Genomic DNA, 14593 nt, shown 5'->3' with positions numbered 1-14593 from the left:
AATTAGGAGAAATGTACACAGTTCTTTGCTGTTTCATGAAGTTCATGCTGTTTCAAATGAGGCATAATGGGCATTAAACACTTTGGAAATGATAACTGCTTAACCACTTCTGGTATTCTCCAAGAACTATATCAGACTCAAAAACTTTACACACTGCTTGAAATCCTAGAAAGTAAAAACACTGCTCTAAATAGACATCAATGTAAACACAGCCAAGACATGGTAGATAAAATTATTTATGTTCACAAAAATTAAACTTGAACAAAATTAGGGGTCTATATAAGAATAAAAAAGCTGGTCTAACATGGTGAATCACTCTAAGAAAAAACTGTAACTGTAACATCAGTAAAGGCAGCTAAAAATAAAGCAAAAACACAAGATAGGATATTGAAGCAGATCACTCATTTTTTCATGGTCCATAGTCTCTGCTTATGTACTGCCAGCAAAATAATGCAGGTTAGTCTTAAGGAAACTCTGCTCTACTTTCTTGGATACAAAAATGTAAGCCTGTTAATGCTCAGTCTGTATTCAGGCTAGGAAAGGCTGAAATATCTTGCATCAAAGAGCTTTTGGTTTCAGAAAAGTAAGACACAAACTCCCATTGTATTTTGCCTCAATTTTTTACCTCAGAGTAGCCCTTAAGTTACTCAGTTCATCATATACTCTCTGGTTATGATAAGGACAACCCTGCATCTATCCCTCTCCTGATTCTAAATCATCTGCTTCTTCTATGTCTGCTCAGATGACATGCCACTGCAGTTTGGAAGGCAGACTTCATAAAGAGAAGCCAGAATTGGTTCTACAACTGTAAAATCCACAGACTTGGGCAAATCACAGTATAACTGAAAAGAAAATAAATTACTGAAAGTACAAATTCATTTTCATCCATTTTTACTTATTTTCATTTCACAATGTCATCTCTAACTCAGGGAAAACTTACTTTTTGCTACACATTGCTTTAAATACAATATACTATTAAACTGTTGAAATACAATACACTATTAAAAATCAGAATGGGCTACAGCAGATTCGGTAACCTTCAGTGGTAGTCTAGTTCTAAATGATGGATCCTCCCCTAGCCTGGGTCTACTTAAGCAAAACTCATTCTAAAATCACTAATTTTTTGCCCAAACCTGAATTCCTTCTTGTGGGGAATTCAGAATCTGGAAGAACCTCACAACACCATTCTGAAGATCCAGAGGCTTGATTTACCACACAGTACAAAATGAAAGAAAGCAGACTCAACCAGCAGCACACATGAATTATTTCTGTCTCCACAATTACTGCAAGAATGACACCCATCACCACGTGCAGCTGTTTCTCTCCCCATTTCATCTCTATGTTTTGCATGTGATGAAGCACCAAATATAAGTGTAGTGGTGCCAAGTGAATAAACACACAGATGCATTGAACCCACAACTCAAGACACGCAGTCTTTTAAGTATCCATTGTGGAAGACAATTTCCTGGTATAGGTTTGGACTTGTGCTTTGAATGAACTGTTAGAAAAACAAAAAAATATCATAAGGACGGATCTAATGCTCTAGCAACACTCTCATTCCATGTGCTACAGTCTGTTCACACAAACACCTCATGCTTCATATGCAGCATTGATCTGGATGGTATGCCATCCATTTCTGCAGGGCTGCCACCTCATACTTCACTGTAAGTCAGGAGAGAAAATAGTTTCTCAGAGACTGTAATTTTTTGTCATATAAAAAAGACATCTTAGTCAATAAATTTCCACAATATCTGAAAGACTCATAATTAAAAAATGAATTGTAACAGAATAGCTGTAAATTAAACAGGTAAATATGCAACATCAAAATAAAATATCTTCAACTTCAAACCTACAAATATGAGAGATCAATGGACACACCAGAACATACATGATATTAAAAAAACAGGCTAACTACTAAAAGGTTTCCTTAGAAGAGTATGAGCAAGTTTTACAATCTTTAAAATATAATCAGATCTTGATAGACCATAGCCATTACTACTACTTTTGGATTAGATTTTAGTTTAGCGATGCACATTAGAAAACAAAGATTATCAGGTGGCTTTTGCCATCTGTTATCACCAATAGAACACCCAGGGAAGTCTGAGGAGATCAGCATCCAGTAAATAGCATCCAAAAGAAACTGTGAATAGAATATCTTAAAAGGCTCCCATAAAAGAAGTGTTACCAGGATTTTTTATTAACTCAGGCAAATCCCTGTCACTTTTATTATTACTAATATCATTAAATATAATTGCACCTGAAAAAGTCAAGATGCTAAATATATATAAAATAAATTACATTAGTCTTTTCTCCTTCTCTTGTAATTTGCTTTATGGCCTAAGTAGTTGGGTTTTCAAAGTTTATTTTACTGTCACTTTAATCTGTTTTCATAGCTCTGCTTTTAAGATCTATTTATCCCACATTTCTATTAAAATTTTACCCATGCTGCCTTGTTTCTCTTGACAATTGAAGATGGCCTAATGGGAGGTTTTGAAGAAAAGAAGATGGACAAAGGCTTTATCACAGCACAAGCATGTGGTAGTTTTCAGACATTTACTAAAGATCTTGCTCTCATGAAAAGTTCACATGCAATCTGCTAAGAGATCCTAAATGGTCTTGCATTTCAACTGTCATTTCAAGTTGCACCTTTAACTTCAGATTTCATTTTTTTTCCAAAATAATCCTGATGTAAGCTCACTTCTATTTCTTTGAGCCATAAACCAGAGATAACAAAGTCTTACAGACATTCAAGAAGTCAATAACACTGTAAAAGTTCCTCTTCAACTTTCCTATTGCATGTCACAGCATGAGTCTCAGACCACATTCTTTATTTGAACAGTTAGGTAGAGCCAGTTATATATATGATGATCAGTAATGCCATACCCAGAAGAGCACAGCAGCATGCCTTTGCTCCTCATGAATGACTGGCAAATCCTTCTAATCCATCCTGACCACAAAGGAACAAGAGAAATTAAAGCTGAACTAGTTCTATATTTACTGCTAGCGAACAGCTTCAAGGATAAAATTGGCCAAACTGCACAGAAAGCATTCAACAGAACTTTTAGCAATAATATCAATCACAATTACTAGTTTTTATTTAAATATTTGGAATAATCTGAAACTAGCAGCATGCCATACAGAGTAACTTGAAAAACCAATATTTAAAGAAGCTGAAAATTTTTCATTACGTTATTTTCCAAAACTGATTGGAAAGAGAAAGCAATGATTTTCTTCTGTTATTGTTTTTAATGAATGCTTATGTCTCAGGTTTAATTTATTTGTTTCAGTCTAGTAAACAAAATTTTTTATAATTAAAAATAATCAGTCATTAAAATGTTCAATTAAAGGTAGGGAAAGGTTTGACACCAAGATATAGAGAAAAAATATGTGTCTTCATCATTAATGCTGAAAAGAGTCATTGTGCAAGTATTTATCTTAGTGCAGAACTTAAATTTCTTTTGCTGGTACTTGTGACCATTTCTCTTCTTCCTTCCACTGACTACTACAAAGAACGGCCTGACTTTCGTCTTCCCCATAACATCCCATTAGGCATTCAAGAGCAACATGATCCCATCTTAGAGTTTTTCTACAGCCTTAACAAATTCTTATCTCTGAACCTCTCCTCACATGCAAGAAGAGTTTTCCAGTTAATTGATAGCATTTTACATGTTATAATGTAACACCTGAAGAATATACAGACATCAGACACATCAAGTCACATTTGCTTCATTTGAGCCACAGAGTTCCAAGCAATTAGGCTCAGCACTGCTAACTTTTACAGTCTTCTGGGGTTCTTTTTATTTTGTTTTTAAGAAAGGAAGAAAACCTGGCTTTATATGAAAAAAATGCCAGGATTTGATCTCATTTTCATTCCAGCACAAAACAAACAAAAATATTTGGATATATCACAGAAGAGAAAAACCAGAATGAGTGACAGTCTAATGGCTTGAGCCATATCTACCTTGTTACAATGAATCTGAATTTCACAATAGGATTCAAAACAAAAATCACTGAAAATGCTGGCAGTGAGCACCAGAACATTGTTTCTGCTTGTTTCAGAACCACCCTGCAATATATCCAGTGCTTGAACATGATTGTGAATATGGCAAACTCCAGCAGCAGACTGAGGCCCTTCGTCATTCACATTAGGTCTGTTTTGGCCCCTGGCATTCCTTCCTGTTTACTTATATCTTCAAGGTTCCATGAAATGTCAACATATCCCCAGCTCATTCAAAATTTGCAAAGGGCCCAATTGCCCTTCCACTATGAATTAATGCATAATACATTGCAAATAATCTGAACATCAAGTAACATGACCAGCCTCTACCTCTGGTAAACCTCTTGGCTATTTGCCAGATGAAAACAAAGCAGTCTCTTCTCCTCCCAAAGAATCACATAAAGTAACAAACCCTGAGTGTTTCCAGTCCTAGTATTCTCATTTTCTCAAGTAATTCAATATCCTAAAACCCGCTTTGCTCAAGCTCTCACAAAACTCTTTTCTTTTCTTGCAAAGCCATGTTGCGCTAACATAAAATTCTTATTCTTTTGAGCTACCCTGCTAAAGCAAGCATCAGCTTGAGGATCTGTTCAGTTCTCACTTAACTTTTTTTGTGAGGAAAAAACCAACAACCTATCATTGCCTTTTACTCTTTGCCTTCCAAGAATAGTAATACTTCACCAGAAATTCAGCAGTGTTCAGAACTGTGAATATGAATCAGTAGATTACCACTGATGAAAAATGTTTCTTCACTTTTTGAACAAATCCTACTATTGAATCACATAAGGCTTTTGAGTTTTGTTTGTCTCCTTCCTCCCCAAATACTTTTGGCATCAAGATTTAATTCTCTGTGCATCCCATTCAGCACAGAGAAAACCCTAAAGAACTACTATAGGCAGTTTACTCTGATGAGAATTGAAGACATAGAAAGTACAGAATATGACACACGGTATTTTAGAGTAACAGCTTTCTTCAAACACATATCCAGTTAAGAGAAACCCAGGTGTGGGAGAGGCATGGGCCTGTCTGTACTCACTATGTGCAGCTGCAGGAAGTCACCGAGCCCAGGGGCACTGTCAATCCGGACGAGGATGCCATCCTTCACTGTTGTGCTGAAGCCCACAGCAAGACGGTCTGTCCTCGTGCTTGGTCTGTCATTAGCTGGCCAGGTGTACAGGATGAGACCTCCACTCTTCCCAAAGATATATGTGGCACCAGCTACAAGATACAAAACCAAAGAAAAGTGTATTAGTTAATTAGTTACCTATTTGTCAAGTCTGGTGGTAATCCTATGACTTTCGAGAGGAACAACTTAAGCAAGCACATGCTTTCCTTAGTTATAGGAGTGAAACCAATGTGTCCTGCTGGCCCGGCCTGATGAAGTACATTATTAGTTCCTCAATAAAGCCATACAGCATTCAAGACAAACCTAAGTGAAGAGTTTAACAAAAATAACCAAGATGGCTTATCAAGAATGAATGATTTCCTTAGTGCTAATACCCCAGACAAGGCTGGCCAGGACACAGCTATACAGGGGGAAAAACCACAAGCCACTCCTGTTTCAAAATCACGGGATTCAATCTTATAAGACAATTCAAATGAAATATTTCTCATTTCTCCTCTAGGTTGGACTTGCCTTCAGCTAAAGTCTATTCACACATAGTAGAAGACTATACTTTTCTCAACACTTCATGAGATTTTTTTGGTATCTAGTCCACGTATTTCCAGCACCATTTGTCTTGTCACAGCTGAGCCTGGGAATTTGTTCCTTGCCCTTGTTTTTAAGGACAACACCAAACTTCTCCCATGCTGAACACTGTCCTCCCACATTCATGAGGGCCATCTGAGCTGAGGAAGGCAGAAATGCAAGTGAGGAATTATTATTGCAGACGAGGAAGTTGAGAAGCTGAAGCCTTTGGAGTTCACATTCTGACTTGTACTCAACAGTTTGAGTTAGAAGCAAGATTTTATAACTCAGCAGTTATAAAACTGGCCTCCAAGCTTCTTAAAAAATAGATATCTAAAATTCCTTTCCTGTCCAAATCTACAGGCAGGCCAGGAACAACACTCCTCCATGTTCCAGCCACTCACTGCACCTCATTTTTCTGAGCACTATTACAATGGTTACAGAATAGTAAGCAAAAATAACCAGCTTCTGTTACTGCAACAATGACAAAACATATGTAGAAAGTACAGGCAATTACTGGGTACATTTTCTAATCTGAGTGAAACTACAACTGAGGGTTACAACACGGATCACGCAACCCTGTAGAGAGAAAAAAGCAGATAGATACAGAAACAGGTAGGATCATAGCATGGTAATTTCTACACTTGCCTACAAAGCTGCAGCTTCACTAAAGCTCTCTATGACCTGAATTCCAAATAAATGCTACATATTAATAGAAATAATTGATACACTTCTCTCTTGCTAAAGAGGCTTCCTCTAGACATCTCAGAACATATTACAAAAACAGACATCAAAAACTCAGCCACCTAAACATGAAATTATTTGTGAGCAGCTGACTCAATGACAGAGTGATAATGAATCATGTTTCCTTCTTCCCTTCCAGGCCCATGCACATCCAATAGAATATGCCCTCAGTAAATTCAGACAAATGTGTCCAAAATCAGGGTCACATAGGAAATTTCAGTCATAATTCTGAACTACCAAGAAAGAATATTCTGGCATTCTGGAACTGTGAACATAAACTATTTCAGTTTCAGAAAGAATAATTTTACTGATTCAGTCTCCTCATTTAGCTTTAAACTCCCGACAGAGGGTGTATGACTATTATGGGATGTGTGGAAAGGGGTTTTGTCTGTTTGTTTGAACACATCCCCAGCTCTATCTGCAACCTTATGGCTAGACAGGTGGACATGGCCAGGTAGTGAATTAAAACCCACTTCCCAAAATGACTCTCACTTGAATTTCCAGTTCTCCTCCTTTCCTTTGTACTGGCATCAGGCCTTTCAGCAGCCAAGACAAGCTTGGAGGTGAGTTATTTACTCTTTATGAAGACAGATTACTTTTTTGCCTCTCTAAGAGTCATTTGGCTGCAGGTAGACCATATCAGTCCCCCAATGAGAGCCAATTAGAACCAATTACATCCTCACAGACCTTTCATGGACTTAACTACTTAACCAGATCTTATTTTCTCCTCATAGAGCATAGATTTTGCCTCTAAGCCTAACCTGACAATATTCAATACTTTGGTACTATGGTACCAAGGTTCCTAAGGTAAGAATCAGAAACACTAAGAAATAACACAGTATAAATCTGCCTCTGTTGGGTCTTATTCCAGTTTTCTCTGAGATGGTTCTACATAATGCTTCATGAAGAAATGTGGTACTCTGGTTCAGCTAGGAATGTCAACTCAGTTCTGGAGTTCACCTGGTCCACAGGCTGTCCAATTTTACTTCAAATGTGTCAGGGGTTTACTGTGATGGATTTTGCAGTCATATATTCTGGCAAGGGACAGAGTTCTGGAAATAAAGATAATTCAGATGCAACAACCAGAGCAGCACTAGCCTAAACAGACCTGTAAGCAGAAGTCTGATGGCCAGTAGTTTTTCCTTATTTTCCAAGTCATAAAATATCTGCATAATGAGAGATGGGCCACTTGCTTTATCTGTGTGTAGGTGAATGTACAAGTTTGTTGGATATATCAATGCCCCTTCCTTTCATCAACTTTTTGAAGACAAATAGGATTTCCATTGACATTTTTAGAAAGAGATGCACATTAACATTGTGCCAGTATATTTTCTTCCCCAAATTATGAACAAAATAATCATTCCAGTCTGAAAACATAAGGTTCATCAAGTAAAAGTATGACAAGAGTTAGTACCACATTGCAATCACATAAAGAGAAAAAAATAACAAAAAAAACCCCAACCATGCAACACAAACACACTTGACTTAACTACTTTTAATTGACTGCAGCAACCATGAGTTTATAGGGTTTGAAAGTTCAAGACAATTGAAAAAGACAAAAACAAAGCAAATTATAACCCTGGACTTCAGGAAAGGAGATTTCAGCTTAACCAGAACTTGACAAGACCTGGACAACTCTATTGGACTGGACTTGCTTTAAGCTGGTGTAAGCTGGCTAGACCAGTTTACCTCCAGCAGTCCCTCCTGACCTTAAATCAATAATTATCCTTTCTTTGTGGTGTTGCAGAGAATTGTAGAATAATCAATTAAAGCATTCTGATTAAAAAAAAAAAAATCTGGTGAAATGCACATCTCTTCATCTTGATATCTTCTTGTACCTAAACTCGGTTACAGTCCTCTTTATAAGACAAGAAAGAATAGTTTTCTTCCAAGATACTTTCTATTCAAGACTGACAAGAGAGCACACTCTTAATGAGCAGCCACTTTATATTTAGTTTTTTCTCACTGTTAAAGGTTTAATTATGTAATTCTTTTAATAAATGCAACACCAACTGTGCCCTAGCAATAGAAAAGTCTGAAGGACTGATTAATTTCTCTGTTTTACAATGTATTGTTCTTATGTTTCACTGCTTCAACTTTATAACACTAAATTCAACCCAAACCATGTAAAAAAAAAGAATAATAATAAAATCAAGGACATAAGCATACAAAATTATTTTCCCAGTCACTTGTGTGAGCAATCTCACTTTTCATAGTGCCCTAGGCCAGATTACTGTACCAACAAATAAAAAAAAAAAGGTAAGTATAATATTTTCAGGTACTCTACATGTTGCATGCAGAATTTGGTCAGCACCGGGAGCTTAGACAACTGGAGAAGTACATAGTGAGGAAACACTCCCTACAGATTTAAGCTACTAGGACGCCATTACATGTTTAGCATATACAAAGCCTATAAACTCACAAAATTTAGTGCGGCAGACTGGCAGTTGACTTCTCCTAGAAATTGCATAACTTGTAGCTTATATCATTAGCGTTTAGAGATCAAAGATGGGTATGTTACAACACATATGACAATGCAGTCTGCATATCTAGCTTTGGTAAACTATGCATTTGTTAGTTATATTCATGAATAGAGCTGTTAGATTATTCTTCTTCAGTCTAAACAAAATAGTTTGAGGCAAAGACTCCTCATGGAAAACTTCTAACACAAAATTCATAACTAAGATTATAAACCACAGCAAATAAAGCCTACAAGTGAGGTGCTTTAAGAAGTGTTTAGTTTAAGCTGGCACCATCATTTGTCATTTTAATACATAATTGCCCAAAGACTTCAAAAACCTATTTTAAGGATGAGTTTCTTCAATCAGCATAGTACAACTGCAGCAAAGTAAAAAAGTAAAATTGTAAAGTAAAAGTAGAGTAGTAGAAAACAAGTCTATTGCATCTGCACAAATTATAACTGCTATGCCCTGCACTCCTGTGAATTTCCCCACATGAAATAATTGATTGCAAATTCTCTATTTGCAGCTACTAAGCCATCAAAAGCCTGATTTTCTCAGCTACAGCACAGCACACACACTCATTTCCCCGTGGCCAAGAAAATGTAACATTTGGAAGGTATTACAGTGTTTATACACTGAAGGGTTAACTGCAGCAACTCTGCACTGGGAGGTGAATACAAGTTTAACATAGTGTAAATGCTACAGCTCATATTTTTACACCCAAAAAGTACCTTTAAAATGCAAATTATGAAGAACCCAGACCAATTCAAAAGCTGCAATACTTACTTGAGCACCTTTCAGAAATCTGCCCCAAGGGTGGATAATCATGAGTGGTATGGAATGCTGGAGGGCATGGGCTACTTTTTGAACGCCTTTTCTGCTTCAGGGATCTGGAAGCTCACGCCAGAACTTTTTCAACTATAGGACTCTAATAAAGTGACAGAATATTTGCAAAGATAATGGTGTGGCACCTCCAGAGATAAGCCCTGGAGATATATCCCGTGCCTCACACTACTGCCTAGATGACCACCATGGCTCTTGAAAAGCAAGTCCTGCAGCAGCACAGCACCCTAGAAAGGATTGGGTCTGATAACGGAACTAATTTCAAAAATAGCTTTGTAGACACCTGGGCCAGAGAGCACAGAGTGGGTGCATCATACTCCCCACCCTGCACCAGCCTCTGGGAAAACAGAACAGTACAATGGACTGTTAAAAATCACATTGAAATCAGTGGGTGGTGGGACCTTCAAACATTTGGATCTACATTCAGTGAAGGCCACCTGTTCAGTTAACACCAGTTGAGGTGGCCCTGGACAATCATAACCTCCACATAGCAGAAAGGGATATAGTCTCTGTGGTGCTCATCAGAAAGGTGTTAGGGAGGACAGTTTGGATTAGTCCTGCATCAAGCAAAGGCAAATCTGTCTGTGGGATTGTTTATTGCTCACAAACTTGGACCTACTCGGTGGATAATGCAGAGGAGCAGGGAAACACAATGTGTAGCCCAAGAGAATTGATTTTTGGGTGAGAACTGTAATGCTAAGTTTCATAATACTGGTGGCTAAAATGATATTCCACTGTGTGCCACAATTACCACAGAGAATGAGAATGGACTGCTTCAGTTACACGAGTTGTGAGCTCCTGATGTGAGCTTCCTGTCCTGGAAGACATCTAGGATGGATGGAATCCACATGGAATAAATGAACTCAACAGACATCTTGAAGGGACCACCATTAACTATGGAAATGAACCTGTGCTTGTGTTTATATATGCACACAGCTAGAAGGCATAGATTTGAGCATGATATAAGTGGTATAGAATATCATACACTAAATTGAGAAATACCATTTCTAAACCATAACAAGTATAGGTATTATTTTACTTGTTAACATTTTTGTAAAGGGAGTGGAATTTTTTTAATATTATATTCTGCTTAGTCCAGTAGCTCACATGAGTCTCCTAGAGTATTTCATATGCTGGTGTAAAGGTCCTAAGAAGTTCATTAATAATCATAAACTTCTGCTATTTAACAAGAAGCTATCAGTTCAACTACAGGAAAATTGATGATGGCATGATGATGGCATTTTGCTCTTCTTTCTTGGCAGGAAACAGAATTTTAGGTAATTTTCAAGAAGCAATGTTGTCAAAGGATGAAATCAGTAACACATTGTGCTTGACCACAGGTTACAGGAGCAAATCAAGATCCATTTCACATCAGGAAGGAAACCTTGGTAACACCTGTAATTAGCAGCCCTTTAATCACCAGGCTTCTGAAAGCATAACTAAATAATGGAGGCCTGATAGTTCATACAGACATTCAAAAAATGCCACAAAATCTCAATAAGAAAAGGTAGAACTTTTTCCAAACTTACATAAAGAAAAAGTAATGGCGACCTTTATCTCACTGTACCTGGACTAGGCAGTTCATTTACTATTTCCATCACCAGAAAAGGAACGCAGGTTATAATACTGGCATGAAAGCAAGTGAGATCAGGCATACATCTGCGAAAACTAACCAAGGAGACAAAATTTGCTGCTGTTGGAAGCATCATAATTGGGTCATGTAGTAAAAAAGCAGTTCCAAAAAACATGGCATATAGAGTTATTCCACCCTCATAAGTGAAGATGAACAAAGCAACAAGGAAGAGCTGCTAAGAACAATTTCTGTTGTAATGGAAAACTCTAAAACATAGATTGGAAGTTTTGCCAGAAATCTGATCAGACTGATTTGAGCACTGTCCCCAGAATTAAGGTTCTCAGCCATATGTTTGCAGCTAAAGGAAGACTTCATGTTTGATCACTCTGTTTCCAGTCAGAGGAACAACTGTAGAGTAGCTCCTCAGGTCTTTACTTGGCCAGATAGTTCAGCATATTATTTATTTATGCTTGCTATTCTTGACCAAAACCAATCCATGCTTTGACCACCAGCTCTAAGGGGAAGCAAACAACATGAACCAGAAAAGAGAACCACAATTTTCAAATGACATGTTTATTTATTACTTCCTGAGAGTTTAGGATGTCACAATGCAAACAATAAAGCATCAGTGAAACCTGAACACTGCCAAAAGGATGCACATCTGCTGAGTAAAAAATGAAGCTTCTGACAGTTGTTTTTAATACTTAACTCATTCTGGCCACATCAAATACACTATGCACATGCTGCACAACTCCAAATTTCCATTAAATTAATTTATTAGGAGTAAAAAGACTTAAAGAAGGACAAAAGAATATTTTGAGAACAGTCAAAGAAAGTAAACAGTCTTCATATGCATTAACAGCAATAATGATGAAAATAGGTAGAGTTTTCACCTGGCTTTGCAATATACTCCCAAAGAGCATGGATGATTTAGCTGACTCTTCATTACTTGAAATCACTTGAACTGGGTCAATTCTAGGTGTGCTGAAACATCTATATTGACTAGAGACAACCTAACAGATATTTTCAATTGCCAACTTCTGCAAAGTTACTCCTGTGGATCCTGTCTGCTAAAGGCACTGCATTCAGCATAATACAGCTTCTTTGCCTCACAGTTATATTGGACAGCATTTACAGCTACTACTATGAAACAAATTAAGAATTGAGAATAAAAAAAGACCAAGAGAGAATTGTCCCATTCCTTCTGCTCTTTCATATTTACCAAGGCGTCAGTTTTGAAAACAGCTATTCTTCCTTCTCCAGTTATAAACTGTCATTTTGTTGCCCTCAATCCTAAACTTAAATTACATTGTTATCCTAATCCCTCTTTTACTCCTCATCTTCCTATCCCCTCTATACATCACATCCAATTAAAAAAAAGTAATTAGACAAAAGAATTAATTTTATCTCCAGAACCAAAACCAAGCTAGACATCGACCCATCTTCTGCCTTCAAGCACATACAACAATATATTTACGTATGAATCATTTGCAATACCTGGACATCCCAGGGACATCTTGTGAGCTACTGCCACTCAATCAAACACATCAAAAAATGGAAGTCTCATCAAAACTGAGTATCATCAATCAGGACAGAAAGACTTACTCCACCTAAAGATCTTCGCTGGCATTTGTACATCTCTGTGACTCAGTTGCTGTGCTTTCCACACCCTGAGTTTAAAAGATCTATTGATACAAACACCTGCTTGATTAAAAGAAAGGAGATGAGGGTTAAAAAGGTTACAGAGGATCCAGTCACCATCATCATCTGGCTCATTTTGACCATTCCATCACAGTATCCTTCCTGGGAGAAAGAACTAATCCTTTCTATGATATGACGGCTGAAATATCCTTTTATTTATAAGAGATTTAAATTGTCTAAGAATAAAGAAAACTTAAATCCCTGGAAAATGCAAAGCTTCCAGTGTAATCCTAAAAAAAATAAAAAAGAAAAAAAAGCAAACTTCTGTATTTAGAGTTCTCATGAACTAGCTCTTCTTCCTTTCAGGATGCTCACTCTTCCCTTGACAAACCGTCTGAGACTGAAACTGAACACCAGATTCATCTCAAAAAGCAGGCATTGTTTGACATGAAACTGAAATTCCTTCCTCACTTGAAAATATGAAGGAGCTGCTTCTACACAAAAAAGAGGAGGAGCTATAAAAGCTGCAAGACTAACACAAAACAGAAGCAGCAATTCAGATCACGTCTGCTTTCTGTGTTTGTCTTTTTTAATGACAGCAAATTAATACGAGTCACTTTCCTCCCAGTGTGTGTGCATCAGCCAACAATTGGATCAGACAGTATGTTACTTCTTATTAGTTACACTGCATTAAAAAGATTGGAAGAGGAAAAGAAGGAGAGCAATGGAGTGTTCCTAGAACTACTACAAGGTCCAAGATAATTAATGCTTGAAATAGGAATTCTCTAAATCTAGAACACCAGTAAGATTGAGGTTTTTTCAAAATATGAATTTGCCATGGGGCATGTTGGGGATGTTTATCATCTCACAAGAAATTTAGGGATTAGCTCCTGACTAAAACAGACACAAGATGACCACAGGCACACCAGCTTAAACATACAAGATTGCAACACTTGAAAATATTTCAGAAATACCTTAATTTCCATTTTAACAACACAATTGGTCAGACAAGGATTACTGTCATGTCTTCAGCATTGATCCTAAATGTATACCCAGGGAAAACTAAGAGTAGGACAAGCCTATTTCCTTTAAGTATGCACTCAGACCATGAGTCTTTTCATCAATTAACTCAGCCTCATGTAGTTTGTTTATAGAGTAACCCCAAAGAGATCTATTTTTCAAGTACTTATCCAGTCTCTCTTTAAATGCATTTAAAAGTTTTGCATTCACCACAATGTCTTACAAACCCTTCCCAATGACTCACACAAATCTGCCATTGATGTAGCAAGTTAAACATTAGCCAGCTGTGGGCTCTGTCAGCACAGGCAGCCTACAGCATCTTGCACTCTATTAACAGGACCTGAGGATGTTCGTAGATGAAGTGATTATTCCCCTTTACTCAGTGGTTGTTAAACTGCATCTAGAAAAATGCATCTGATTTTGGATTGACAAACTGGAGTGAAGTGCCACAAAGGCAGTTGGGTGGATAAAGTGCCAGCCTTGTAGGAAATGCCGGCAGATTGGGCCTTTATCAGCTGGGAGATGACACAGCTTCAAGGGGCCCTCAGGGCAGTCTCACAGCACCTGCAAGGAGGTTGGGGAAAGGCCAAAGGTCGGCTCCTCACAGTGGTGCACAGCTAAAGAAC

General features: G+C 37.5%; 1 protein-coding gene across 25 annotated transcripts in view; it reads right to left on the bottom strand.

The window, feature by feature from the left end:
- Positions 1 to 14593, bottom strand: part of NRXN3 (neurexin 3) — a 704846-nt gene that overhangs the window by 237937 nt on the left and 452316 nt on the right. For all 25 annotated transcript variants that reach the window (XR_009114569.1, XR_009114570.1, XM_058025830.1 and 22 more), the window contains one exon: positions 5034 to 5215. Coding sequence is in view for 23 of the 25 variants with exons in the window: in XM_058025830.1 (XP_057881813.1) it covers positions 5034 to 5215 (182 nt within the window). In the remaining 2 variants the exon portion in view is untranslated. The remainder of the gene's footprint in view (positions 1 to 5033; positions 5216 to 14593) is intronic.

This window comes from Melospiza georgiana, chromosome 6, assembly GCF_028018845.1.
Source record: "Melospiza georgiana isolate bMelGeo1 chromosome 6, bMelGeo1.pri, whole genome shotgun sequence".
NCBI lineage: Eukaryota > Metazoa > Chordata > Aves > Passeriformes > Passerellidae > Melospiza > Melospiza georgiana.
Note: the sequence above shows the minus strand (reverse complement) of the source record. Positions and strands in the feature narration are given on the sequence as shown.